The sequence below is a fragment of the Lates calcarifer genome, linkage group LG17, assembly GCF_001640805.2.
Source record: "Lates calcarifer isolate ASB-BC8 linkage group LG17, TLL_Latcal_v3, whole genome shotgun sequence".
Classification (NCBI taxonomy): domain Eukaryota; kingdom Metazoa; phylum Chordata; class Actinopteri; family Centropomidae; genus Lates; species Lates calcarifer.
Genome location: NC_066849.1, coordinates 8663341 through 8689896, shown reverse-complemented (window position 1 = coordinate 8689896; position 26556 = coordinate 8663341). Strand labels below are relative to the sequence as shown.

General features: G+C 38.3%; 4 protein-coding genes across 7 annotated transcripts in view; all 4 read right to left on the bottom strand.

Moving 5' to 3' along the window:
• The window catches only part of LOC108893016 (granzyme E), a 70494-nt gene extending 66706 nt beyond the window's left edge, over positions 1 to 3788 (bottom strand). Inside the window, exons 1-5 of one of the 3 annotated variants that reach the window (XM_051077468.1) lie at positions 3114 to 3298; positions 2813 to 2972; positions 2490 to 2622; positions 2087 to 2314; positions 1327 to 1978 (exon numbers count right to left, since the gene is read on the bottom strand). In XM_051077468.1, coding sequence (XP_050933425.1) covers positions 1823 to 1978; positions 2087 to 2314; positions 2490 to 2622; positions 2813 to 2972; positions 3114 to 3288 — 852 coding nt within the window. In that variant the 5' untranslated portion in view covers positions 3289 to 3298 and the 3' untranslated portion in view covers positions 1327 to 1822. Of the gene's footprint in view, positions 1 to 1326; positions 1979 to 2086; positions 2315 to 2489; positions 2623 to 2812; positions 2973 to 3113; positions 3299 to 3341 lie in introns of those variants that run through there. The other 2 variants (XM_018690800.2, XM_051077467.1) reach the window with 2 other exon arrangements.
• A 4924-nt stretch (positions 3789 to 8712) lies between these two features.
• On the bottom strand, positions 8713 to 11457 carry LOC108893013 (granzyme G-like). Its single transcript, XM_018690795.2, has 5 exons — positions 10379 to 11457; positions 10094 to 10253; positions 9808 to 9940; positions 9482 to 9709; positions 8713 to 9373 (listed from the first exon to the last, which is right to left on the bottom strand). Exons 1-5 carry the CDS (start codon positions 10434 to 10436, stop codon positions 9209 to 9211), a joined length of 744 nt encoding a protein of 247 aa, XP_018546311.1. The 5' UTR covers positions 10437 to 11457; the 3' UTR covers positions 8713 to 9208.
• Positions 11458 to 11864: 407 nt separating this feature from the next.
• On the bottom strand, positions 11865 to 13670 carry LOC108893015 (granzyme G-like). Of its 2 annotated transcripts, none has more exons than XM_051077495.1 (5): positions 13537 to 13670; positions 13236 to 13395; positions 12950 to 13082; positions 12625 to 12666; positions 11865 to 12516 (listed from the first exon to the last, which is right to left on the bottom strand). In XM_051077495.1, the coding sequence occupies exons 1-5, from the start codon at positions 13592 to 13594 to the stop codon at positions 12361 to 12363; spliced, it is 549 nt and encodes a 182-aa protein (XP_050933452.1). In that variant the 5' UTR covers positions 13595 to 13670; the 3' UTR covers positions 11865 to 12360. The 2 variants fall into 2 exon arrangements, with proteins under 2 accessions (XP_050933452.1, XP_018546315.1); XM_018690799.2 differs by having other exon boundaries at positions 12625 to 12852; positions 13537 to 13646.
• A 3109-nt stretch (positions 13671 to 16779) lies between these two features.
• LOC108893014 (granzyme E) lies at positions 16780 to 18645 on the bottom strand. The gene is made up of 5 exons (XM_018690798.2): positions 18530 to 18645; positions 18238 to 18397; positions 17905 to 18037; positions 17544 to 17771; positions 16780 to 17436 (listed from the first exon to the last, which is right to left on the bottom strand). The coding sequence occupies exons 1-5, from the start codon at positions 18585 to 18587 to the stop codon at positions 17272 to 17274; spliced, it is 744 nt and encodes a 247-aa protein (XP_018546314.1). The 5' UTR covers positions 18588 to 18645; the 3' UTR covers positions 16780 to 17271.
• Positions 18646 to 26556: the final 7911 nt, after the last annotated feature.

Genomic DNA, 26556 nt, shown 5'->3' with positions numbered 1-26556 from the left:
TAATCTGATGCATCAGAATTTTTCATTATTTCCAGTAATCCAATTAATCCAGTCTGCATTCTCAGGTATCTTAGTGTAGGGGTAGATTTCCGGGTTTGATTGGAATGAGGTACCCACCACCCCGTACGCCTTTCCATCTTTACAGACCAACGGACCACCAGAGTCTCCCTGAAAGTACATACACAGTGTGCAGTGATTGTTTCAACAACAGTGATTCGATTATTATTGTTGACAAAAGTGTGTTTGTTTAATGTTATGTTTCATAAATGTACGTACCTCAGCCGGTCCAGCCTCTCCCTCAGAGCAGTACACTTTTTTCTGACAACACACATCACTGACAAGTTCAGTCTTTAAATGCTTCCTTGACTTAGAGAGTGAAGGAAGTGTTTGTGTAGCTTTCATATGCAAAAGATGTGGCTTTGAACCACATTCACAAGAAAGGGCATCTCTATCACCTCCAGAGGACATGAAATGTAACATCTGAACTACCAAAGAAGTGATAAAGTCATTACCATGGTGAAAGGAAAAGAAGATCAATTGTCAGACTTTTTATGATCCCACATTACAGTAAAATAATATTTTGGTCAGTCTTGTTATATGACAAATGTCAGATTCAGAGCAGGAGCTTGGAGTCACAGGGTATAATAAGAACACTTAAGATGGTGTATTGTGATATGATATAAATCAATTGCTAAACAACCTCTTTTTGGCATAATTCCACACCAGCTATCCAGATGTCTCACAGTGATTATTTTATTTTTTGGAATTCTTTAATACATCCCTTTTCTTATCTATGTGGGTATTGTTTGTTCACATGCATTTGAACAGTTCTTGCATTATTATTAGGGTCAGAGCAACAAAGTTGCCAGGTATGTAATCGCTATATTTGTCTTGTTTGTAATTAACAGGAAGCACAGATAAGATCATCTCTGAAGTGTGAAACAGGTACACCATCTATATATGTGGTTATCTATCGTTCTTTGAGGATTTATTTTCAGTTATACATGCTCAGGGAACTAACAAAGACCAAACCATTTAAGCATGAAAATTAGCTTTAAAATGAATATGATGTGATAATTCAGGAGAAGGAATGGTGATTTATCTTGCTGCTGAAACTTTAGGACGTTGGAGGGGGAAGTGGGAACTCTGTGATGCTGTTACAACCATAGCATTAGCTGTTCTGTCAGATGTTGCTAAAACTGCACTTACAGGTTCTGTTAAACAACAGGCAGACAAAGAGACCTTTTTAATACCTAAACAATCTCAAAATTGAAACCAAAATGTTCTTGTACAAGTGGAGTGTACAGAGGTACTGAGAGAACTCTGTGAGAGAGCAACAGTTTATTTTTTCAAAAGATGGTACAAAGTAAACTTGTTGTCATTTGATCTAGTCTAAAAGAAAATGCACAAAGCAGCAAAGCAGCTTGTGTGTCTGTGTGTGTGTAATGTATTTGAGAGCAAAGGGTACATTGTGTATGAAAAAAATAGATATTACATATTTTTAGCATTATGATTCGCCACCACTCTAGACTTGTGTGTCATGATGGCTTTGTTAAAACTCACATATACTTGGTTCAAATTTCCTTACAATAGCTGAGTTTATTGACAGATATGCGACTGCAGCAGCATACACTATTCTCAGTCTCTTAATTCAACTGTCGATAAAATGAAAATGATATCATCAAAGCAAAGCATATTTTGATTACATTTGTGTTAAGCCAGAAAGTCCAGGATTTAATTTGGCGGTCTCTGTGATAATGGAATCAGCGGAGATACTAGCAATGTTTCACAATAACCTGAAATTCAGGTGTGATCTGATGCATCAGAATTTTTCATTATTTCCAGTAATCCAATTAATCCAGTCTGCATTCTCGGGTATCTTAGCGTAGGGGTAGATTTCCGGGTTTGATTGGAATGAGGTACCCACCACCCCGTACACCTTTCCATCTTTACAGACCAACGGACCACCAGAGTCTCCCTGGAAGTACATACACAGTGTGCAGTGATTGTTTCAACAACAGTGATTCGATTATTATTGTTGACAAAAGTGTGTTTGTTTAATGTTATGTTACATAAATGTACGTACGTCAGCCGGTCCAGCCTTTCCCTCAGAGCAGTACACTTTTTTCTGACAACACAACTCATTGTCAGTGAGTGTTACATTGACTTCCATGAGCTTCAAAGACATACATTTTGAGCTTCTGTTATTTCTTCCCCAGCCAGAGACTGAACATGATTTTGGCAGAGAGCCGTCACCTCGGCCTGCGAGAGCAATGGGTCTCACATTGTTGTTAAAATGTGCCTTAGAGCTCAACTGGAGGAACAGAGAGAAATGAAAAAATATATATGTTAAACATGAATTTCAGTTTGTACACATTTCTATTGCTTTGTTTGATTCACTTGCTACTAAAATAATAAGAAACAAAGCTGGGAAAAAATGAAAAAAGGGATAAATCTACATTTCTTCTATTAAGTACAATTTCTATTACCTTAAGGAGCATCATGTTATTTGTGTATTCAGTTTCATTGTAGTTTTTATGTGGAAATGCAGCTTTCACAGGTATACGCTGTACCCCTGCACAGTTACAGACATTGTGAACTCCTAGTAAGGCTGTGTAGGACCTGAAATGACAAAAATAAAAGTAAAAATGTTATCTCTGAGTAAACATATTAGTTTGTTGGTCAGAGCATTGTATTCAAGTTAAAATGATTCAAAAATGTTAATTTACATCACATTTCACGAAGCCATCATAGCATGTCTGTCTGGATCTAGGTTGTAATTGTAGATAAATGTAAAATATGTTAAACTGACTTGGCTTGGCAGTGGGCTGCAGTCATCACAAAATCCTTGTTCAGGAGGAAGCCACCACAGTAAGATGTTTGACCATTCTGCATGTGCCGCTCCAACAGCACCATGTATGGCCTGCTGTGTGCCTTAGCCTCATGGCCTCCATAGATTTGCCCTGTATGAACTGGGGGAAAATATATGATATTTATGAATAGATTAAAACATGTATAGAAGGATACATAGAGCTTATTTTACTTTTAACACATACACTGTGGTTTAAATCTAATGCTATAATATCCTTAAGTGCCATAAAAGCCAAACTTACCTTGACCATTGAGAGTCAGTGCAAGTATCAGTACGACCAGCTCACAGTGGAAAAACATGGTGAGTTCACAGTCCAGCTGAGCTACTGAGGAACAGTGGTGCACATCACTGACAAGTTCAGTCTTTAAACACTTCCTTGACTTAGAGAGTGGAGGAAGTGTTTGTGTAGCTTGCATATGCAAAAGATGTGGCTTTGAAGCACATTAATAAGAAAGGGCATCTCTATCACTTCAAGAGGACTGAAATGTAACATCTGAACTACCAAAGAAGTAATAAAGTCATTACCATGGTGAAAGGAAAAGAAGATCAATTGTCAGACTTTTTATGATCCCACATTACAGTAAAATAATATTTTGGTCAGTCTTGTTTTAGTCTTGTTTCTCTATCCACTAGGTGGCTGCAGTTGGAAACGCTGAAGTTAGATAGCTACTGTGTAATAGTGTATATGTGCTGACTCTGTCAGATCTCAGCATGATAACACTCCTACCAAAGTTGATGATTGAGACATTTATGGTAAAGTGAGTTCATGGCAGGTGTTTAGGACCCAGTAAAAACTGCTATTTACAGCAATAATGCTCTTTACTGGAGGAAGAAATTCATATATCTGAAAAACTGACTGACACTGCTGCAAAGCCAGTAGCAACACTCACTATAACAAACAAAAAAGCATGACCTTGTTATAAATGCACATATGTCAAGGCTGTGGGACGTCATCACTGTGATAAAAACATCTGAGGCTCTGAGACAGTTATATGACAAATGTCAGATTCAGAGCAGGAGGTTGGAGTCACAGGGTATAATAAGAACACTTAAGATGGTGTATTGTGATATGATATAAATCAATTGATAAACAACCTCTTTTTGGCATAATTCCACACCAGCTATCCAGATGTCTCACAGTGATTATTTTTTTCTTTTTTTTGGGAATAATTTTGTACATCCCTTTTCTTTGACCTACATATATTATTATTATTTAATCAAAGTACCTGTGGTAAATTCATTCAGTTCATGGCAAATTAAATCTTTAGAATTGGTAAAATAGTCTCTGACCCCAGTTTACACTGAGTCTTATGTATGTGGGTATTGGTTCACATGCATTTGAACTGTTCTTGCATTGGTATCACCATATTTATCTTGTTTGTAATTAACAGGAAGCACAGATAAAATCATAAACTATTTCCTCTGTCTGACGTGTGAAACAGCAGTATACCATTTATATTGTTCTATAGGATTTATTTTCAGTTATACTTAGACAGGCTTTATTGTCATTTGGAGTACACCTTCCAGTGCACATCTGAGAGAGTGTAAAAGAGTGTTGCAAAAAATAAATATGTATACAGAGAGCTGCTATATATATAATACGCTTTATAAAATAAAAATGTACAAATAACGATATTTACAGTATATTGCACGTTGGGGTGATATTGCACAGCAATATTATTGCAACTCCTGTGAAAGGAGCAGTCCTGTGAAGCAGTCCTGTGTGTGTGTGTGAGTGTGTGTAGGTGTGTGTGGGGTGTGTGAGGAAGGGTGGGGCTGATTTTTTCATTTTGAGTTGAGCAGTCTGATGGCTTGTGGGAAAAAAACTGTTCCTGAACCTGGCTGTTCTGCTCCGAAGGCTGTGGTACCTTTTGCCAGAGGCCAGCAGCGAGAACAGTCCACGGTGTGGGGGTGTGAGGGGTCTCTGATGATGTTGTGAGCCCTGGTCAGACAGTGTGGACTCGCAATGTCCTGGATGGAAGGGAGACCAGTCGCAATGATTTTCTCCGCTGTCCTCACCACCCTCTGCAGGGACTTCCAGTCAGAGGCACTGCAGGCTCCTGTCCATACAGAGATGCAGCTGGTCAGTATGCCCTCTATAATGCCTATGTAGAAGATGGTGAGAATTGGAGGGGGGAGGTGAGCTGTTCTAATCTGTCACAGAAAGTGCATTGCACTGCTGAGCTCTCTTTACAAGAGTTCCAGTGTGAAGGGACCAGGTCAGAGTGTCTGTTATCTGCACTCCCAGGAAGTTGGTGCTGCTGACTCTCTCCACTGCTGTGTTGTTAATGAGGAGTGGTGAGTGGCTGGGCTGGCTCCTCCTGAAGTCGACAATGATCTCTTTGGTTCTGTCAACATTCAGGGCCAGGTTGTTGGTCTTGCACCAGTCCACCAGCTGTTTTACCTCCTCTCTGTAGGCCAGGTCGTTGTCATCTTGGATAAGGCCCACTACTGTTGTGTTGTCAGCAAACTTCATGATGTGGTTAGTAGTGAACATGGTGCAGCAGTCGTGTGTCATCACTGTGAACAGCAGCACTCAGGATGCAGCACTGAGGGGAGCTGGTGCTCAGGGAGATGACACTGGAGATGATGTTGCCCACCTTCACAGACTGAGGTCTGTTGGTGAGGAAGTCAAGCAGCCAGTTACACAGAGGGGTGTTGAAGCCAAGGGGGACCAGTTTGTTCACCAGATGCTGAGGGATGATGGTTTTGAATGCTGAGCTGAAGTCCAGAAACAGCGTCTGTACGTGCGTGTTTTTCTCTTCCAGATGTTCTAGGCTCAGGTGGAGTGCAGAGGAGATGGTGTCCTCAGTGGAGCAATTTGGACGGTAAGCAAACTGGTACGGGTCGAATGTGGAGGGGGGGTCTGGATACAATGTGGGCTTTCACCAGCCTCTCGAAGCACTTCATCATAATGGGGGTGAGTGCTACAGGGCGGCAATCATTTAGGGAGGAGTTTGTGGGGTTTTTTGGCACTGGTATGATTGTGGCCGACTTCAGACATGATGGCACCACAGCCTGGTTCAGCAAGGTGTTGAAGATGTCCGTGACAATCCCAGGCAGCTGGTCAGCACGTTCTTTGAGCACACGTCCTGATATGTTGTCGGGGCCCGCTGCTTTTCGAGGGTTCGCTCTCCTCAGGGTTCTCTGGACATCAGCTGTGTCCAGACTCAGTGGTTGCTCATCAGGGCGATGAATTGATTTCCACGCAGGGGTGGTGTTGAGTGACTCAAACCTCCCAGAGAAGCTGTTGAGTTCCTCTCTCACAGGGAGGAGGAATGGGTTTGTAGTCTGTGATGACTTTGATACCTTGCCACATTTGTCTGGTATTCGAGGGGTCATGGGAGAAGTCCTGCCCTTTCTGACTGTGGGCACGCTTTGCAACTCTTATGGCAGTTATACATGCTCAGGGAACTAACAAAGACCAAACCATTTAAGCATGAAAATTAGCTTTAAAATGAATATGATGTGATAATTCAGCAGAAGGAATGGTGATTTATCTTGCTGCTGAAACTTTAGAACGTTGGAGGGGGAAGTGGGAACTCTGAATTTGGAGCATCACAGTAAACTGAAGAATATCATGGGTGACATGTATTTGAGTGTTGATTTGATGAAGTGAGACAAATCAGATGAGGTCTGATGTCAGTGGTAAACATTTAAGGTGTGATTAAGCAGCAGAATAAGCCATGTGTTATGCATTACTGCAAGCAAAATAAAAGGAGATAACATGCAGTTGACCATCTGCATCAATGGTCAGCTGTGCAAGTCTGTGTTCCTGGTGTGGTAAACAGGGGGATGAATGCATTTAACTAAAAGACTAAAGTGGCCGACTGTTACCATTGGAACCAGGTAACATGTTAAATCATTTTACTTTGATAAAAAGTTTAGCATGTACCAGGCTGTAAAAGACTTGAATTGGAAATCTCATATTGTAGCTACAGATAAAGAAATTGATATCATCAAAGCAAAGCATATTTTGATTACATTTGTGTTAAGCCAGAAAGTCCAGGATTTAATTTCGCGGTCTCTGTGATAATGGAATCAGCAGAGATACTAGCAATGTTTCACAATAACCTGAAATTCAGGTGTAATCTGATGCATCAGAATTTTTCATTATTTCCAGTAATCCAATTAATCCAGTCTGCATTCTCAGGTATCTTAGTGTAGGGGTAGATTTCCGGGTTTGATTGGAATGAGGTACCCACCACCCCGTACGCCTTTCCATCTTTACAGACCAACGGACCACCAGAGTCTCCCTGAAAGTACATACACAGTGTGCAGTGATTGTTTCAACAACAGTGATTCGATTATTATTGTTGACAAAAGTGTGTTTGTTTAATGTTATGTTTCATAAATGTACGTACCTCAGCCGGTCCAGCCTCTCCCTCAGAGCAGTACACTTTTTTCTGACAACACACATCACTGACAAGTTCAGTCTTTAAATGCTTCCTTGACTTAGAGAGAGAAGGAAGTGTTTGTGTAGCTTTCATATGCAAAAGATGTGGCTTTGAACCACATTCACAAGAAAGGGCATCTCTATCACCTCCAGAGGACATGAAATGTAACATCTGAACTACCAAAGAGGTGATAAAGTCATTACCATGGTGAAAGGAAAAGATGATCAATTGTCAGACTTTTTATAAACCGACATTACAGTAAAATAATATTTTGGTCAGTCTTGTTTTAGTCTTGTTTCTCTATCCACTAGGTGGCTGCAGTTGGAAACGCTGAAGTTAGATAGCTACTGTGTAACAGTGTATATGTGCTGACTCTGTCAGATCTCAGCATGATAACACTCCTAACAAAGTTGATGATTGAGACATTTATAGTAAAGTGAGTTCATGGCAGGTGTTCAGGACGCAGTAAAAACTGCTATTTACAGCAATAATGCTCTTTACTGGAGGAAGAAATTCACATATCTGAAAAACTGACTGACACTGCTGCAAAGTCAGTAGCAACACTCACTATAACAAACAACAATTATGATGTTGCAATTGATTTACTGCAGAAGAGATTTGGAAAAACAGGACCTTCTTATAATTGCACATATGTCAAGGCTGTGGGACGTCATCACTGTGATAAAAACATCTGAGGCTCTGAGACAGTTATATGACAAATGTCAGATTCAGAGCAGGAGCTTGGAGTCACAGGGTATAATAAGAACACTTAAGATGGTGTATTGTGATATGATATAAATCAATTGCTAAACAACCTCTTTTTGGCATAATTCCACACCAGCTATCCAGATGTCTCACAGTGATTATTTTATTTTTTGGAATTCTTTAATACATCCCTTTTCTTATCTATGTGGGTATTGTTTGTTCACATGCATTTGAACAGTTCTTGCATTATTATTAGGGTCAGAGCAACAAAGTTGCCAGGTATGTAATCGCTATATTTGTCTTGTTTGTAATTAACAGGAAGCACAGATAAGATCATCTCTGAAGTGTGAAACAGAGGTACACCATCTATATATGTGGTTATCTATCGTTCTTTGAGGATTTATTTTCAGTTATACATGCTCAGGGAACTAACAAAGACCAAACCATTTAAGCATGAAAATTAGCTTTAAAATGAATATGATGTGATAATTCAGGAGAAGGAATGGTGATTTATCTTGCTGCTGAAACTTTAGGATGTTGGAGGGGGAGGTGGGAACTCTGTGATGCTGTTACAACCATAGCATTAGCTGTTCTGTCAGATGTTGCTAAAACTGCACTTACAGGTTCTGTTAAACAACAGGCAGACAAAGAGACCTTTTTAATACCTAAACAATCTCAGAATTGAAACCAAAATGTTCTTGTACAAGTGGAGTGTACAGAGGTACTGAGAGAACTCTGTGAGAGAGCAACAGTTTATTTTTTCAAAAGATGGTACAAAGTAAACTTGTTGTCATTTGATCTAGTCTAAAAGAAAATGCACAAAGCAGCAAAGCAGTTTGTGTGTGTGTGTGTGTATAATGTATTTGAGAGCAAAGGGTACATTGTGTATGAAAAAAATAGATATTACATATTTTTAGCATTATGATTCGCCACCACTCTAGACTTGTGTGTCATGATGGCTTTGTTAAAACTCACATATACTTGGTTCAAATTTCCTTACAATAGCTGAGTTTATTGACAGATATGCGACTGCAGCAGCATACACTATTCTCAGTCTCTTGATTCAACTGTTAATAAAATGAAATTGATATCATCAAAGCAAAGCATATTTTGATTACATTTGTGTTAAGCCAGAAAGTCCAGGATTTAATTTGGTGGTCTCTGTGATAATGGAATCAGCGGAGATACTAGCAATGTTTCACAATAACCTGAAATTCAGGTGTGATCTGATGCATCAGAATTTTTCATTATTTCCAGTAATCCAATTAATCCAGTCTGCATTCTCAGGTATCTTAGCGTAGGAGTAGACATACGGGCCATCTGGGTTTGTTTTGCATGACGCAGACACCACCCCATACACCTTTCCATCTTCACAGACCAACGGACCACCAGAGTCTCCCTGGAAGTACATACACAGTGTGCAGTGATTGTTTCAACAACAGTGATTCGATTATTATTGTTGACAAAAGTGTGTTTGTTTAATGTTATGTTACATAAATGTACGTACCTCACCCGGTCCAGCCTCTCCCTCAGAGCAGTACACTTTTTTCTCACGACACAGCTCATTGTCAATGAGTGTTACATTGACTTCCATGAGCATCAGAGGCATATGTTTTGAGTTTCTGTCATTTCTTCCCCAGCCAGAGACTGAACATGATTTTGGCAGAGAGCCGTCACCTCGGCCTGCGAGAGCAATGCGACTCACATTGTTGTTAAAATGTGCCTTAGAGCTCAACTGGAGGAACAGAGATTAAAAACATATATAAAAAGGATAAAACTATTTTTCTGCTATTAAGTACAATGATTTAAAATGTAATTATTTTTTTCTGTTACCTTAAGAAGCATTATGTCATTTGTGTATTCAGTTTCATTGTAGTCTTTATGTGGAAATGCAGCTTTCACAGGTATACGCTGTACCCCTGCACAGTTATGGGCATTGTGAACTCCTAGTAAGGCTGTGTAGGACCTGAAACGACAAAAATTAAAGTAAAATTGTTATCTCTGAGTAAACATATTAGTCACAAATGTTAATTCATATCACATTTCACAAAGCCATCATAGCATGTTTGTCTGAATCTAGGTTGTAATTGTAGATAAATGTAAAATATGTTAAACTGACTTGGCTTGGCAGTGGGCTGCAGTCATCACAAAATACTTGTTCAGGAGGAAGCCACCACAGTAATATGTTTGACCATTCTGCATGTGCCGCTCCAACAGCACCATGTATGGCCTGCTATGTGGCTTAGCCTCATGGCCTCCATAGATTTGCCCTGTATGAACTGGGGTAAAATTTATAATATTTATGAATATAAATAAATGTAAAGGGAGATAGAGAGAGTTTAGTTTAGTTTTAGCACTAACACTGTGATTTAATATCCTTAAGTGTCATAAAACCTAAACTTACCTTGACCATTGAGAGTCAGTGCAAGTATCAGTACGACCAGCTCACAGTGGAAAAACATGGTGAGTTCACAGTCCAGCTGAGCTACTGAGGAACAGTGGTGCACATCACTGACAAGTTCAGTCTTTAAACACTTCCTTGACTTAGAGCAATCCTTCTCAAATAGTGGGGCGTGCCCCCCTGGCGGGGCTCGGAGTAATGCCGGGGGGTGTTACCCCGGGAACATGTTTTTTGTTTTTTTGTTTTTTGGCACAGGAGGTAGGGGTTTTTGCACCAAACAAGAGCACACAGCACAGAGCAGGAGATATGACGTGCAGTGAACAAACCCTTAAGAGACACCATGGAAAAATATTTAACAGGGATGAAAAGAAAGGCGGAGAGAGACGGAGATAATGAGACAAACGTAAGTCTCCCGAAACCTAAGACGAGGAAATATGACGAAGCGTATGTAGCTCTTGGCTTCACTGTGACTATGGTGGGAGACGATCAAAGACCGGTAACTATTTCCTCTATTGACGTGTTAAACAGCAGTATACCATCTATATTGTTCTATAGGATTTATTTTCAGTTATACTTAGACAGGCTTTATTGTCATTCGGAGTACACCTTCCAGTGCACATCGGAACAAAATTCTGTTGCATTGACTTGGGTAGTGCAGGAGTAAAACAGCAGCATTGAAGTACATAAAAGAGTGTTGCAAAAACTGAATCAATATAACTGATCTACATATATAATAATAATAATAATTTTAAAAAAGTGGCAGCTCTCAGAAGTGGTAAATAGAAGTTTCTCTCTGTGAAAACGTCCATCTTTCTAACTAGTCTGTTATCTAGTTTTCCCCTATTCTCTCTCCAGATGTGACAATATGAGCTCAGTGTGCTTCACCTCTGTTATCATGACACCACCTGTCCATCTGATCCACACTGCTCGGTGCTAACAATAGACTTTGCTACAATTCTTTCTGTCTTATAAGTATAATTTTAATGTAACACTTGTATAAATGATGTTTTTATCTACACAGGTATTCAGACAGCTTAACATGATTCGTCATTTCTATCATTATACAGTTATATTAAATCTGAATAACTTCAGCATGTTTTGTCTGTTCCCTTCTTTGTTCAAATGCATTACTTCATATGGTGTACATTTTTTCTTTTTCAGTATAAAGTCTTATTATTTATTATGACATTTAAATGCGATGCCTGGTCATGCAGAGTTTGTCATGTAGTGGTAATAAAGGAAGGTAGCCTTATTTAATAATGCCTAATCAGTATGGACATAAAATGTGTTTGTACAAATATAAAGAGACAACAGATGCTGTTACAACCATAGCATTGGCTGTTCTGTCAGATGTTGCTAAAACTGCACTTACAGGTTCTGTTAAACAACAGGCAGACAAAGAGACCTTTTTAATACCTAAACAATCTCAAAATTGAAACCAAAATGTTCTTGTACAAGTGGAGTGTACAGAGGTACTGAGAGAACTCTGTGAGAGAGCAACAGTTTATTTTTTCAAAAGATGGTACAAAGTAAACTTGTTGTCATTTGATCTAGTCTAAAAGAAAATGCACAAAGCAGCAAAGCAGTTTGTGTCTGTGTGTGTGTATAATGTATTTGAGAGCAAAGGGTACATTGTGTATGAAAAAAATAGATATTACATATTTTTAGCATTATGATTCGCCACCACTCTAGACTTGTGTGTCATGATGGCTTTGTTAAAACTCACATATACTTGGTTCAAATTTCCTTACAATAGCTGAGTTTATTGACAGATATGCGACTGCAGCAGCATACACTATTCTCAGTCTCTTGATTCAACTGTCAATAAAATGAAATTGATATCATCAAAGCAAAGCATATTTTGATTACATTTGTGTTAAGCCAGAAAGTCCAGGATTTAATTTGGCGGTCTCTGTGATAATGGAATCAGTGGAGATACTAGCAATGTTTCACAATAACCTGAAATTCAGGTGTGATCTGATGCATCAGAATTTTTCATTATTTCCAGTAATCCAATTAATCCAGTCTGCATTCTCGGGTATCTTAGCGTAGGGGTAGATTTCCGGGTTTGATTGGAATGAGGTACCCACCACCCCGTACGCCTTTCCATCTTTACAGACCAACGGACCACCAGAGTCTCCCTGGAAGTACATACACAGTGTGCAGTGATTGTTTCAACAACAGTGATTCGATTATTATTGTTGACAAAAGTGTGTTTGTTTAATGTTATGTTACATAAATGTACGTACCTCAGCCGGTCCAGCCTTTCCCTCAGAGCAGTACACTTTTTTCTGACAACACAACTCATTGTCAGTGAGTGTTACATTGACTTCCATGAGCTTAAAAGGCACAGTCTTATTGTATTTGTTGGTTCTTCCCCAGCCAGAGACTGAACATGATTTTGGCAGAGAGCCGTCACCTCGGCCTGCGAGAGCAATGCGACTCACATTGTTGTTAAAATGTGCCTTAGAGCTCAACTGGAGGAACAGAGATTAAAAAAATATGTAAAAAGGATAAAACTATATTTCTGCTACTAAGTACAATGATTTGAAATGTAATTATTTTTTCTATTACCTTAAGAAGCATTATGTCATTTGTGTATTCAGTTTCATTGTAGTCTTTATGTGGAAATGCTGCTTTCACAGGTATACGCTGTACCCCTGCACAGTTACAGGCATTGTGAACTCCTAGTAAGGCTGTGTAGGACCTGAAATAACAAAAATTAAAGTAAAATTGTTATCTCTGAGTAAACATATTAGTCACAAATGTTAATTCATATCACATTTCACAAAGCCATCATAGCATGTTTGTCTGAATCTAGGTTGTAATTGTAGATAAATGTAAAATATGTTACACTGACTTGGCTTGGCAGTGGGCTGCAGTCATCACAAAATACTTGTTCAGGAGGAAGCCACCACAGTAAGATGTTTGACCATTCTGCATGTGCCGCTCCAACAGCACCATGTATGGCCTGCTATGTGGCTTAGCCTCATGGCCTCCATAGATTTCCCCTGTATGAACTGGGGGAAAATATATGATATTTATGAATAAATTAAAACATGTATAGAAGGATACACAGAGCTTAGTTTACTTTTAACACATACATTGTGGTTTAAATCTAATGCTATAATATCCTTAAGTGTCATAAAACCTAAACTTACCTTGACCATTGAGAGTCAGTGCAAGTATCAGTACGACCAGCTCACAGTGGAAAAACATGGTGAGTTCACAGTCCAGCTGAGCTACTGAGGAACAGTGGTGCACATCACTGACAAATTCAGTCTTTAAACGCTTCCTTGACCTAGAGAGTGAAGGAAGTGTTTGTGTAGTTTGCATATGCAAAAGATGTGGCTTTGAACCACATTCATAAGAAAGGGCATCTGTATCACTTCAAGAGGACATGAAATGTAACATCTGAACTACCAAAGAAGTGATAAAGATCAATTGTCAGACTTTTTATGATCCCACATTACAGTAAAATAATATTTGGTCAGTCTTGTTTTAGTCTTGTTTCTCTATCCACTAGGTGGCTGCAGTTGGAAACGCTCCCTATGAAGTTAGATAGCTACTGTGTAATAGTGTATACGAGGGGCCTTCAAAAAGGACAGTTGGAAAGAACATTTTAAGTTATGATGTTTATTTTTGCGTTGCCACATGCAATTAAGGGTTCATGTTAGAACATATTATGATACAGTAGTATGAGAATGTACAAGTTCATTGAGATCAAAATCCCTGCATGTGATTTTTAGCTATGTACTTTCCACAAACTTTTTGAAGCCCCTTGTATGTGCTGACTCTGTCAGATCTCAGCATGATAACACTCCTACCAAAGTTGATGATTGAGACATTTATGGTAAAGTGAGTTCATGGCAGGTGTTTAGGACCCAATAAAAACTGCTATTTACAGCGATAATGCTCTTTACTGGAGGAAGAAATTCACATATCTGAAAAACTGACTGACACTGCTGCAAAGTCAGTAGCGACACTCACTATAACAAACAAAAAAACAGGACCTTGTTATAAATGCACATATGTCAAGGCTGTGGGATGTCATCACTGTGATAAAAACATCTGAGGCTCTGAGATAGTTATATGACAAATGTCAGATTCAGAGCAGGAGGTTAGTCCACAGGGTACAATAAGAACACTTAAGATGGTGTATTGTGATATGATATAAATCAATTGCTAAACAACCTCTTTTTGGCATAATTCCACACCAGCTATCCAGATGTCTCACAGTGATTATTTTATTTTTTGGAATTCTTTAATACATCCCTTTTCTTATCTATGTGGGTATTGTTGGTTCACATGCATTTGAACTGTTGTTGTGAACTGTATGTAATCGCTATATTTATCTTGTTTGTAATTAACAGGAAGCACAGATAAGATCATCTCTGAAGTGTGAAACAGGTACACCATCTATATATGTGGTTGTCTATCGTTCTTTGAGGATTTATTTTCAGTTATACATGCTCAGGGAACTAACAAAGACCAAAGAATTTAAGCATGAAAATTAGCTTTAAAATGAATATGATGTGATAATTCAGGAGAAGGAATGGTGATTTATCTTGCTGCTGAAACTTTAGGACGTTGGAAGGGGAAGTGGGAACTCTCTGAATTTGGAGCATCACAGTAAACTGAAGAATATCATGGGTGACATGCATCTGAGTGTTGATTTGATGAAGTGAGACAAATCAGATGAGGTCTGATGTCAGTGGTAAACATTTAAGGTGTGATTAAGCAGCAGAATAAGCCATGTGTTATGCATTACTGCAAGCAAAATAAAAGGAGATAAAATGCAGTTGACCATCTGCATCAATGGTCAGCTGTGTAAGTCTGTGTTCCTGGTGTGGTAAAAGTGAAAATTCTTCTACATCACTGGTGCCATTACAGTCTGAATGGTGTCACATCATGTTGGAGGAAGGCAGAAGTTTTGTTTTATCAGGCTGGGTAATTATGTGTCTATGTATGTGTGTCCATTAACACTGCATTTAATAATGCAGTCAATAATATGGTCATGTTAAAAATGGAAAGCACCTGATGTGTGGCAGGGTAAACCACACAGTAACTAAGAGCCGAAGGACTTCCTCTTGTGAGCTACATAAATAATTACCATTCAATGGTCAATGTTAAACAAATGGGTGAACATGGGGATGAATACATTTAAACAAAAAAATGAACATGTTTTGTCTGTTCCCTTCTTCAAATGTATTACTTCCTATAGTGTACTTTGTTCTTTTTTAGCATAATGCTTTATTATTTAGTATGAGGAAGGTAGCCTTATTTAATAATGCCTAATCAATATGGACGTAAAATGTGTTTGTACAAATATAAAGAGACAACAGATGCTGTTACAACTGTAGCATTGGCTGTTCTGTCAGATGTTGCTAAAACTGTACTTACAGGTTCTGTTAAACAACAGGCAGACTTGATCAGGTTTAGAGCTCATAAATCAGAAGAGACTTACAGCTCTGCCTTCAACAAGGGAGCAGCAACCCTCTTCTTGTTGCATCAATGCACTTTGTTCACAAGGAGGCAGTGTTGTCTTTTTTTGTTGATTCAATTCATGTTCAAACAAGTGTACAGAGGCACTGAGAGAGCACAGTGAGAGAGCAAGTTTATTGTTTAAAAAAATGTAACAAACTCAGAGGATTCTGTGTTCTCATTTTATCTAGTCTGAAAGAAACTGGACAAAACAGTAATGTACTTAAAGTGGCAGATAAGAATAAGCATGTGACAGAGGGTGATGTAGATCCTTATTTGTGTGTTAAGTTGTCTTAGCTCTATTGGTGAAGTCTCAGGGTCCCAGTGGGGGGCTCACTTACAACAGATGAGTGAATGGGAGAGCTGTGTTGTCAAGTTCATTCTTCTCCCACCTTTGTTCCCCTTTATTTAAGGTAATTAGCATCCATACTGCTAACTTGAACACTTGTGAACACACAACATGTTAGTTGTAGTTTATCATGTTTAACCATGTCTTTATGTGCAAGACAGATTTGTTCTGTATTTACACATTTTAAGAGTTACTAACTAACTCAGATGATGTGTAAGCTAGCTACCGGACATTCTGTAGCTTTGCCCTAGCATTAAACTGTGTACTGTGCTAGTATCAGTATTTGAGTTAGTCGCTGTTACATTACATATAGTATATGTGTTCAAGCCTTTGTTTTATCACTATAAGGATATATCGTCAAGTCTCTTCCAGCATCTTGACAGCAGACAGGAAAAGACTTGACAAGCAGATCAAGAAGGCCAGCTCAGTCCTGGGGTGCCCCCTTGACCTGCTGGAAGTGGTGGTATGTGGTAATAAAGCAAAGTGACCTTTTTTTAACACATAAGCAATCTCAAAATTGAAACCAAAATGCTCTTGTACAAGTGGAGTGTAAAGAGGTACTGCGAGAACATTGTGAGAAACCAACAGTTTATTGATTCAAGATGGTACAAAACAAATCTGTTCTCATTTGCTCTAGTCTAAAAGAAAATTCACAAAGCATTTTATATATAACAATAGATATTACATATATTTAGCTGACTAACTCTAGGATTAAATTTCAGATTTGACGCTACACTAGACTTCTTGACGTCTTCTTCATGATTGGCTTGTTTAAATCCATGCTTGAAAACTGGTTTACATTCCTAATTTCTTTATAGTAGCCTAAAGTTTATTGACAGATATACTCCCACTGCAGCAGCAGCAAAAAAAAAAAGTAGTAAGAAATAAAGAAAAATATAATCAATTTTTTGATTAAATTTGTGTTAAACAAGCAAGCCCAGACTTAAACATAGCAGTCTCTGTGATAATAGAATCAGAGTAGATACTGGCATCTCAATCATCAGCTCTGTAATTCTGCAATGTTACACAATAACCTGAAATTCAAATGTTGTGATCTGATGCATTAGAACTTTCCATTATGTCCAATAATCTGTTTAATCCAGTCTTGATACTCAGGTATCTTAGTGTAACAATAGATTTCTGGGCCATCTGGGTTTGTTTTGCCTGAGGCAGACACCAGCCCGTACGCTTTTCCATCTTCACAGACCAACGGACCACCAGAGTCTCCCTGGAAGTACATACACAATGTGCAGTGATTGTTTCAACAACAGTGAACTAGTTATCATCATTGACCAAAGTTTGTTTGTCAATGTTATGTTACATAAATGTATGTACCTCACCCGGTCCAGCCTCTCCCTCAGAGCAGTACACTTTTTTTTCATGACACCACTGACTGTCACTGAGTGTTACATTGACTTCCATGAGCTTCAGAGACATATATTTTGTGTTTCTGTCATTTCTTCCCCAGCCAGAGACTGAACATGAGTTTGGCAGAGAGCCATCACCTTGGTCTGCAAGAGCAATGGGTCTCACATTGTTGTTGAAATGCACCTTAGAGCTCAACTGGAGGAACAGAGAGAAATGAAAAAATCTATTTTAAAACATGAATTTCAATTTGTTTACACTTCTATTGCTAAATTGGGGGAAAAAAATTCAAAAAGTACAATAATTTAAAATGGAATTATTTTTCTATTACCTTAAGAAGCATTATGTCATTTATGAATTCAGTTTCATTGTAGTCTTTATGTGGAAATGCTTCTTCCACAGATATATGCTGTATTCCATTACTATTACGGACACCGTGAACTCCTAGCAAGGCTTTGAAGGACCTGAAATGACAAAAATAAATGTTACCTGTTAGTAAACATATTAGTTTGTTGGTCAGACCATTGAAGTCAGAAAAAACTAAAATATCAAAAGATTTGAATTTATGTCACATTTCACAAAGCAGTCATGAAACATGTTTGTCTGCCTCTATGCATGAATCTAGATTGTAATCGTAGGTAAATGTAAACTATGTTAAACTGACTTGGCTTGGCAGTGGGCTGCAGTCATCACAAAATCCTTGTTCAGAAGGAAGCCACCACAGTGTTTTTTACCACCATCCTCTGTGTGCCGCTCCAACAGCACCATGTATGGCCTGCTGTGTGCCTTAGCCTCATGGCCTCCATAGATTTGCCCTGTATGAACTGGGGGAAAATTTATGAATAGATAAATAAATGTAAAGGAAGATAGAAAGAGTTTAGTTTAGTTTTAGCACTAACACTGTGATTTAAAACCTATCCAATAATATCCTCAAGTGCCATAAAACCTAAACTTACCTTGACCATCAAGAGTCAGTGCAAGTATCAGTACGACCAGCTCACAGTGGAAAAACATGGTGAGTTCACAGTCCAGCTGAGCTACTGAGGAACAGTGGTGCACATCACTGACAAGTTCAGTTTTTAAACGCTTCCTTGACTTAGAGAGTGAAGGAAGTGTTTGTGTAGCTTGCATATGCAAAAGATGTGGCTTTGAACCACATTCATAAGGAGGGATGTCTCTATCACTGCCAGAGGGCATGAAATGTAACATCTTAACTACCAAAGAAGTGATAAAGTCATTACCATGGTGAAAGGAAAAGAAGATCAATTGTCAGACTTTTTATAAACCCACATTACAGTAAAATAATATTTTGGTCAGCCTTGTTTTAGTCTTGTTTCTCTATCTACTAGGTGGCTGCAGTTGGAAACGCTGAAGTTAGATAGCTACTGTGTAATAGTGTATATGTGCTGACTCTCAGATCTCAGCATGATAACACTCCTACCAAAGTTGATGATTGAGACATTTATGGTAAAGTGAGTTCATGGCAGGTGTTTAGGACCCAGTAAAAACTGCTATTTACAGCGATAATGCTCTTTACTGGAGGAAGAAATTCATATATCTGAAAAACTGACTGACACTGCTGCAAAGCAGTGTCACTCAGATTAAAACATCTGAGGCTCTGAGACAGTTATATGACAAATGTCAGATTCAGAGCAGGAATTTACACATATACCTTAAACCTTCTTGGCATCATTTAATTCAAGCCATCTCCATTTTGTTGGTAAATAAAATCTTTCACAGCGCAGTAAAGCAGTGTCTGACTTCAGTTTTTCTCTGGGTCTTGTGAATGTGGGGTATTGCTTCTTCACATACATTTGAACTGCTATTGCATCATTATTTTGTTTGTAATTAACATGAAACACAGATAATATCATAAACCATTTCCTGTGTGTAATAAAAATAAACTATGTGTTCTACATTACTGCACGCAAACTAGAAGCACATAACGCACAGTTTACAGTCTGGGTCCATGGTTAGCCATGCAAGTCTGTTTTCCCAGTGCTGCTTTACTGATTCCTTGAGTTTTTCTGAGTATTACCAGTAAAATGATTAAAGTGAAAATTCTTCTACATCACTAGTGTCACACCTGAAAGCACCTGAGGTGCGGCAGGATAAATCAAACAGTAACTAAGAGCCAAAAGACTTCCTTGACGTAATTTACGACCAGAGATCTGTTGCAGAGAAGGATAAACAAGGAGGAGAGGACCCTGGTTAGGTCTGTGGATCTGAGAGAGTCTAATTTGCATAGTTCTTTTTCAGGTTACTTCATGATAAAGTAACAGTTGAATGTGTAATGCAGACACAAATTTTGTTGCACAGAATGACAGTTTGGAAAGTTTTCATTCACAAGTTCCATATGAACTGTGGTCCATTAGAATAGATTCTCCTGAACAGGCCATTTGACCTTTGACCCTGGCTTGGGAGAAAGAGTTATATCTGTTTCTAATCACAGAATGTTGGGGAGGCTGAAGACAGCAAGGGGGTTCAGGTCATAATTCTCACTGACTTTACTTTTACCTCTGTGCAGTTCTGGGAATACGTTCATGTCTTTTTCTATGATTTGTGCCAGTAGTACAAAGGTAATTAATGTTATTGACCTTGATGTCATTAATCTAAGGTTATACAACATGTAGTTCCAACCAAGCAATCTGATTGGTCAACAAGACATTTAGAATGTGCTCAAATCAGCATGTCAGTACATCTTACTCATCACTAAAAATATTACTCTGCCATGTACATTTTACTGTTTTTGGGAATAGTTGTATAATCGCAATGTTACACTCAGGGGTGTGCTTTAACGTCATTTGAGCACTTCAGTGATGCTTGCGGATCTCAGCACAAACACCTCGGCTTTCTCCATCAGCTGTGTCGGTGACATGGCGCTATAACTTAAAATTCATGTAAAAGTTTGTGGTTGCAGAAGTTACATCTGTGTGAATAAAAAAATGCAGCATCTTTGTTATAACGTGGTTGATAAAAGTAAGCATTTATTTGTGCAGTAGGCTGTTGATTTAGTTCGGTAAATTCTGAGACCTTGATAAAGCATTAACGTCAGCTCAGAGTTCACTCATCTGGGACTAGAAAATAATTTCTGTTGCTAGGTCGTTACTAAGGGTCTGACTATTTGCCGTAGGGGTAAACTTGGTTCCATTACACATAGGAGTCCACTGACATGACTGATTGTGTTCTAATTATTAGTTAGACCCCATGTATTTCCATGGAAACTGGAAAAACATTCGCCAAAACCATTTAATTTTGAGAGCAAATTGCTCCTCAACATGAACAGATTTTGATTATACATTTTACTTTGTTGGTAATAGTTGTATAATCTCAATATTACACTCGAGGGTGTGCTTTAACGTCATTTGAGCACTTCAGTGATGCTTACTTGACCGCGTCACTGTCATGCTCAAATGACGTTAAAGCACACCCTCTCAGTTAATATTGCTTAATTATTCATTGTATAACAAATTTATTGCCATACCATACAAGGATATACTCAGACAACCAACATTGCAGTTAATGCTTTAGTGTTTGTATTTTAAGATGTTTTTAGGTGTACCTGTAACTTCACAAATGAATATAGTTAACAATATGGTAAATAATATCACATATTACATAGCCAATGACAAGCCCCTTGCCTTTAGAAATAATGCTGGTTACTACTGTAGGTAGTTAACTAGTTAGCCCTGCATTGCTAACATTTACAGATTACATCACAGCTACTTAAGCAAAGGCTACAAAAGCCACATACGCACTGTTTGACTATGTAGAGAAATCCAAAGCTTGACAGGGCCACTGTAATCTTGTTTGCTAAACTATGGTTAAGCAGCTATTTGACGGAGAAGACTAAAGAACAGGGAATTGAATAGTGTGTTGTGACAGTGTATTAAAACATCTGCATATATATTTTGTGACAAATAGCCTCTTTTTGGCATAAATCGACTATCCAGAGATTACAGCCTGGTCCTATATTCATTTTTTACTTTTTAAAAACTTTACTGCATTCCCTTTCTTTGGGGTGTCTATGCCTTAAGCCTTCCTTCACTGTATCAACTGTAACTGAAATCTCTTCCATTTTAATTTGATAAAACAGTCTCTGACCCCTGTTTACTCTGTATGTGGTCATTGCTTGGTCACACGCATTTGAACTGCTCTTGTACTGTTCATCTTGTTTGTAATTAACACAAAGTCCAGATGATATCATAAACCATTTCCTCTGTCTGAGTTGTGAAATGGCAGTATACCACCCATAAACTTTGTTATCTATCATTCATTGAAGTCTTATTTTAAATTAGATATGTTCAGGCAACAGAATCTTCTCTTCCCCCTCTACTTTATTCACTAACAAAGACCATGCCATTTAAGTAAAAAAAAAAAAGGCAGATAGGACAGGGATGAATAAATTATGGGTGGGAGTGGAGGGGTAAATAAGGGCTGCAAATCATCAGTGGATTGGATGAAATAAGGCAGAGAACAAAAGATGAGCAGAGCTGAATGGGGGCCCAGGGAGTAAGATTCAGGATAGGGGACACATTGCATTGAAGCTTTCTAGCTTCATTGTCCACCAAATCTGCTTCATATGCTAAGGTGAGAATGTTCTCCTTCAATAACCTTGAGACAACTGTGGATATAGCTTTGGTAGGCTTGATGATGCTGATGACCAGCAGCTGTGGCTCCTGATGGTACAGTGTAATCAGGGATCCCTTACTTGGATGTGGGTCAGACATAGAGAGACTAACCACAATTTAGTTATGGGAATATTCCTGACCTAAAGAGAACCTGTTGGAAGTGTTGATGAAACTAGAAGTGTGTCATAGCTTTTCCACACTCCGTGACAAAGAGATGGTGGAGTAGCATTGTGTGCTTTATGTAATTTATGTAATTTCTCACGGGTTTGAATGGCATCACATATTAATTTTAAGTGAACAGACATATGGTGTGAGAGAATCCAAGCTAGCCTGTAATTAAGTTTAAGAATAAATGGGTCAGGAATGGGGATGGTGTTTTGACTTACATAATGGGGGTTTCGGGGGGAAGCAGTACTCTGTGAATTTGAAGCATTGTGAGAAACTGATTAATATCAGAAGAAACCTGCATTTGAGTGTTGATTTGATGTGAAACAAATCGGGTGAGGAGGTCTGATGTCACCAGTAAACATTTAGGTGCTAGTCATGGTTCTGTTTAAAAATCTGTCTTCTTGCCAGTGTACTTCCTTGACTGGATAACTGGCCCCTGAGTATCCCAAGTTAGGTGTGTCTGTTCATGCTAACGCCTTGTTGAGTAGCTGTCCTGACACATTCAGTGCTGCTTAGCTTAGTTAAGATGGTTATTCCTCTTCCTTTCCTACCCTCTGTGATCTTCTGTGGTTAACAAAGTTCTCATCATATCTGCAGCAGTTTTGCATTAGACATACAGTTTGTGCCAGGCCATGTGTGTGTTATGTTGGTGTTTTTATGTCCTGATGAAATACAGTATTTTACTGGCAATCCAAATAACCTTTTAACAGTTTGGGGCTGATGGCGGGCTGGAGTTTAGGGCCATCTTCCTCTTATGCTATCTGAACAGGTCTTTGTGGTATTGACTCAGCTTTGCTTGCACATGTCTTGTTTCTAATTTACAAGAAGTGTAGATTTATATCATTAACCACATCCTCTGACTGAGTTGTGAAACAGTAGAATATTAACCCTTGGTTTTCTGTGATTCTTTGATTTTGGAGCCTGGATCCCATTCCCTTTAGTTTCTGACAGAAGTATTGAATTGGACACTTACCTTTGGTCCTCTAGATCATAGGAAAGACTGGAAAGACACTCAGCACCTCATTCACTGGGACACTCTAATACTCGCAGCTCACAGAGAAAATCAGAACGGCAAGGGGGATTTCCCAAGTAATATGCAGCTTACCTATATCCAATTACCTACTGTTCTTACCACCGAGTGCATGGTATTATATTTACTAGATTTGACGTTAAATCTGTTAACTAATGAAAACAAAATATGTTTGAAGTTGATCAAATTTTGTTAGTGAAGTGTGATAAAACACAAAACTCCTCACTGTTTCACCAGCTTTATTAACAGTCAAAATAGGACCATTTGAACAAATCATTCACTGTAACTTTTTAATTTGATGTCACATTTGGGAAAGATAATGATACTCACAGAGCAGTTTGATGGGGGTACATTTGAAATATGAAACATGTTTGGTTGAGGTGCCAGAGAAAGCCCTAAATATATTGTATGTTGGTGTTAATTGGAAATTTGTTTCTTTTGCAGGCATGTGATCATGCAACTGATTTTCCTTTTAAACAAATGTTTACACAGTCAGTTGAAAGACAGATCCTGTGTCCCATGTGTCCTTGTGTCTCCTTTTGACAAGTTAATGAGTCTCAAAACAAAAGCGTCTGTTGTGTTCTTCCCAGACATGATGATCACAACAAGTGACCATGATTGTCATCCGCCAAAATATCTGCCAGCTGCTTTGCTCACTTGACTTAAAAATGAATGTTTTACTCTCTTGTGTGTGCCACCTGTTTCATACAACATGTAAATTACCATCTGCACCAACGATGTGTCCTCCTTCCTTAGCTACCACTACCACAACAAGTTTGAAAATGCATTGGTGATCTTTACCCTTCCACTATGTAGATGAGATGGTTACCTTTGAGGGTGAGAAATGTCCAATGTTCTAAACTGAACTTTTTGAGCATTATGAGTACAACATCTGGGTACTTATACTGCACTGTGTTTCCATAGTTGTTAGTGTGGACACACTTATGCACTCAAAATAGCAAGTTTGAAAGTGGAAGGATGCAAACTGAGACACAGCAAGACTTTGAAAAAACACCTGTGGGTTAAAGTTTTGAAGCCAGCTTCCATTATAAAAACTACATCTTGACATACATACATGCATCCATTAACAATATATGCATATATCTAATAATGCAGTGACTAATGTGATCATATTAAAAATGGAAACCACCTGATGTGTTGCAGGCTAAATCAAAAGGCTTCTTTTTGTGAGCTATGTAAATAATCACTATCCACTGGTCACAGACAAACGGGTAAACAGGGGGATGAATGTATTTACCTAAGAGACTTAAAGGACCAGTGTGTGGGCTTTAGTGGCATCTAGTGGTTAGAACACAGATCGCAACCAGTGGTGTTACAAGCATTTCAGTGATCAACTGTTTAGTTCTGAGGTGCTATACAAAAAGAAAAGAAAAAGAAAGAAAGAAAAAGAAACACTGTAAATTCAAACATTGTATACACACATTTTTCAGGTAATTTTTATGGCTGCATTGATCCAGCTTCTGTTGTCAGACATCTTGGTGTAACCATATATAGGTGATCCACCTGACACTGGATTGAAGGTGAAGGACACCACCCTGTATGCCTTTCCATCTTCACAATGGACCACCAGGGTCTCCCTGAAAGTACATACACAGTATGCAGTGATTGTTTCAACACTGGTGTTGACAAAAAAGTGTATATGTTTTTGTCCATGTTATGTTACATAAACGTATGTACCTCAGCCGGTCCAGTCTGTTCATCAGAGTAGTACATATTTTTCCGATGTAACCATTAATTACATGCTACATTGGCTTCCGTGAGCTTGATGGATATAAATTTTATGTTTCTGATGCTTCTTCATCAGCCAGAAATGATATATTATTTTGGCAGAGAGCCATTATCCTGGCCTGCAAGAGCAATAGGTATCACATTTTTCTTGTGCCTTGGAGCCCAACTTGAGAAACAGGGAGAGAAAAAAAGAAGAACAAAAAATATATGAAGCTGAAATACAACTTCAGATTTGCTCAAAGGTTTTTAGTGAATTCTTTGAAAAAGTTCACACCACCATTTTTGATGACTGCAACAGGCGCTGGGTCATCGTTTGGACTGAAAAGATGTCAAAATTCAGGTCCAGCTACCATATTCAATTGCATCGCTGGACGCACTGCCACCATCAATGAAAAAATGTGTCTTTTAAAGTAACACTAAGCAAATGAAACTTGTATAGTTTAGTTGCTCTTTTAAATTATTTTGATTCTGTAGAAGGCAGTAATAAAAAGGGAACTTTCTTAATTGGTAGCTTATTTCATACTAAAAGTCACTTTTAAACAACAGCAGAAATTTGAGACTTAGGACTGAGTATGTTTATGCTACTGCCCCCGCCATTATATGGCTCCAATATGTTGTTCAAGTATGCTCATTAATTACCTTGCTAATCCAGAATAATATATCTACAGCTCTCCCCTCTCTTAGCAACATTGGTCTCAAGATTGCACATTTAGCACAAATGTAAACAAAGCAGTTTTGTAAAAACAAACAACAAAAAATCCTTCTCCATATTTCACACAAAAAGTGAGTCAGAGTGAGATCATTCTGAATTAAATAATACAAAAAATGTTTTAATAAAAAAATGTTACTCAAAATTGGTTAGGGGGAGTTGTTTGTTTTTGCCAGTATACATGCGATGCAGAACAACCTAGAAGAGTGAAAGTGAGTGAAGTTTAAAGAGAGACAATTCCATATATAGCATTAACATACACATACACAGAGATAGTAAAGATATGGGCTTTTCATCTTATTTTATTGCTGTGAGTGCTTTTCCATATAGCCTTAAGTGCTCTCAGCCTTAAATTAAAAATCTATTAAAGCTTGTTGACTCCCTCAAGTTTTCTGATAAAAAACTTCAAAATCACTTCATTTCACACACATTGTTCTGGTTAACAGTGTCCCATTTGGAAGTGTATTTAATCTGAGTGACATGTGGATTGTACATTGTGAGGCACCGGTGTATATATAAATTACACCATTTTGATTCTACAGTGTCACACAAAGTAATCTAATTGACCCTGCTTTTGTTTTAATCAGAATGAATCTGATGATGAATTTGATCCAGACTATGTTCCAGCCTCAGAAACTGACACAGAGGAAGATGAAGCAATAAACAGCTTGGCAAAGTCAAATCTCTGGTTGCTGA

What these genes read in the sequence shown, in the direction of transcription:
- LOC108893013 (XM_018690795.2), bottom strand. Translation starts at nt 10,436, where the DNA reads ATGTTTTTCCACTGTGAGCTGGTCGTACTGATACTTGCACTGACTCTC. An exon ending in GCAGCCCACTGCCAAGCCAA is followed by an intron (nt 9,941 to 10,093) that starts GTCAGTTTAACA and finishes TTGTCGTTTCAG; the next exon opens with GTCCTACACAGCCTTACTAG. An exon ending in ATGACATAATGCTTCTTAAG is followed by an intron (nt 9,710 to 9,807) that starts GTAACAGAAAAA and finishes CTGTTCCTCCAG; the next exon opens with TTGAGCTCTAAGGCACATTT.
- LOC108893015 (XM_018690799.2), bottom strand. Translation starts at nt 13,594, where the DNA reads ATGTTTTTCCACTGTGAGCTGGTCGTACTGATACTTGCACTGACTCTC. An exon ending in ACTGACTCTCAATGGTCAAG is followed by an intron (nt 13,396 to 13,536) that starts GTAAGTTTAGGT and finishes ATTTTCCCCCAG; the next exon opens with TTCATACAGGGGAAATCTAT. An exon ending in ATGACATAATGCTTCTTAAG is followed by an intron (nt 12,853 to 12,949) that starts GTAATAGAAAAA and finishes CTGTTCCTCCAG; the next exon opens with TTGAGCTCTAAGGCACATTT.
- LOC108893014 (XM_018690798.2), bottom strand. Translation starts at nt 18,587, where the DNA reads ATGTTTTTCCACTGTGAGCTGGTCGTACTGATACTTGCACTGACTCTT. An exon ending in ACTGACTCTTGATGGTCAAG is followed by an intron (nt 18,398 to 18,529) that starts GTAAGTTTAGGT and finishes ATTTTCCCCCAG; the next exon opens with TTCATACAGGGCAAATCTAT. An exon ending in GCAGCCCACTGCCAAGCCAA is followed by an intron (nt 18,038 to 18,237) that starts GTCAGTTTAACA and finishes TTGTCATTTCAG; the next exon opens with GTCCTTCAAAGCCTTGCTAG.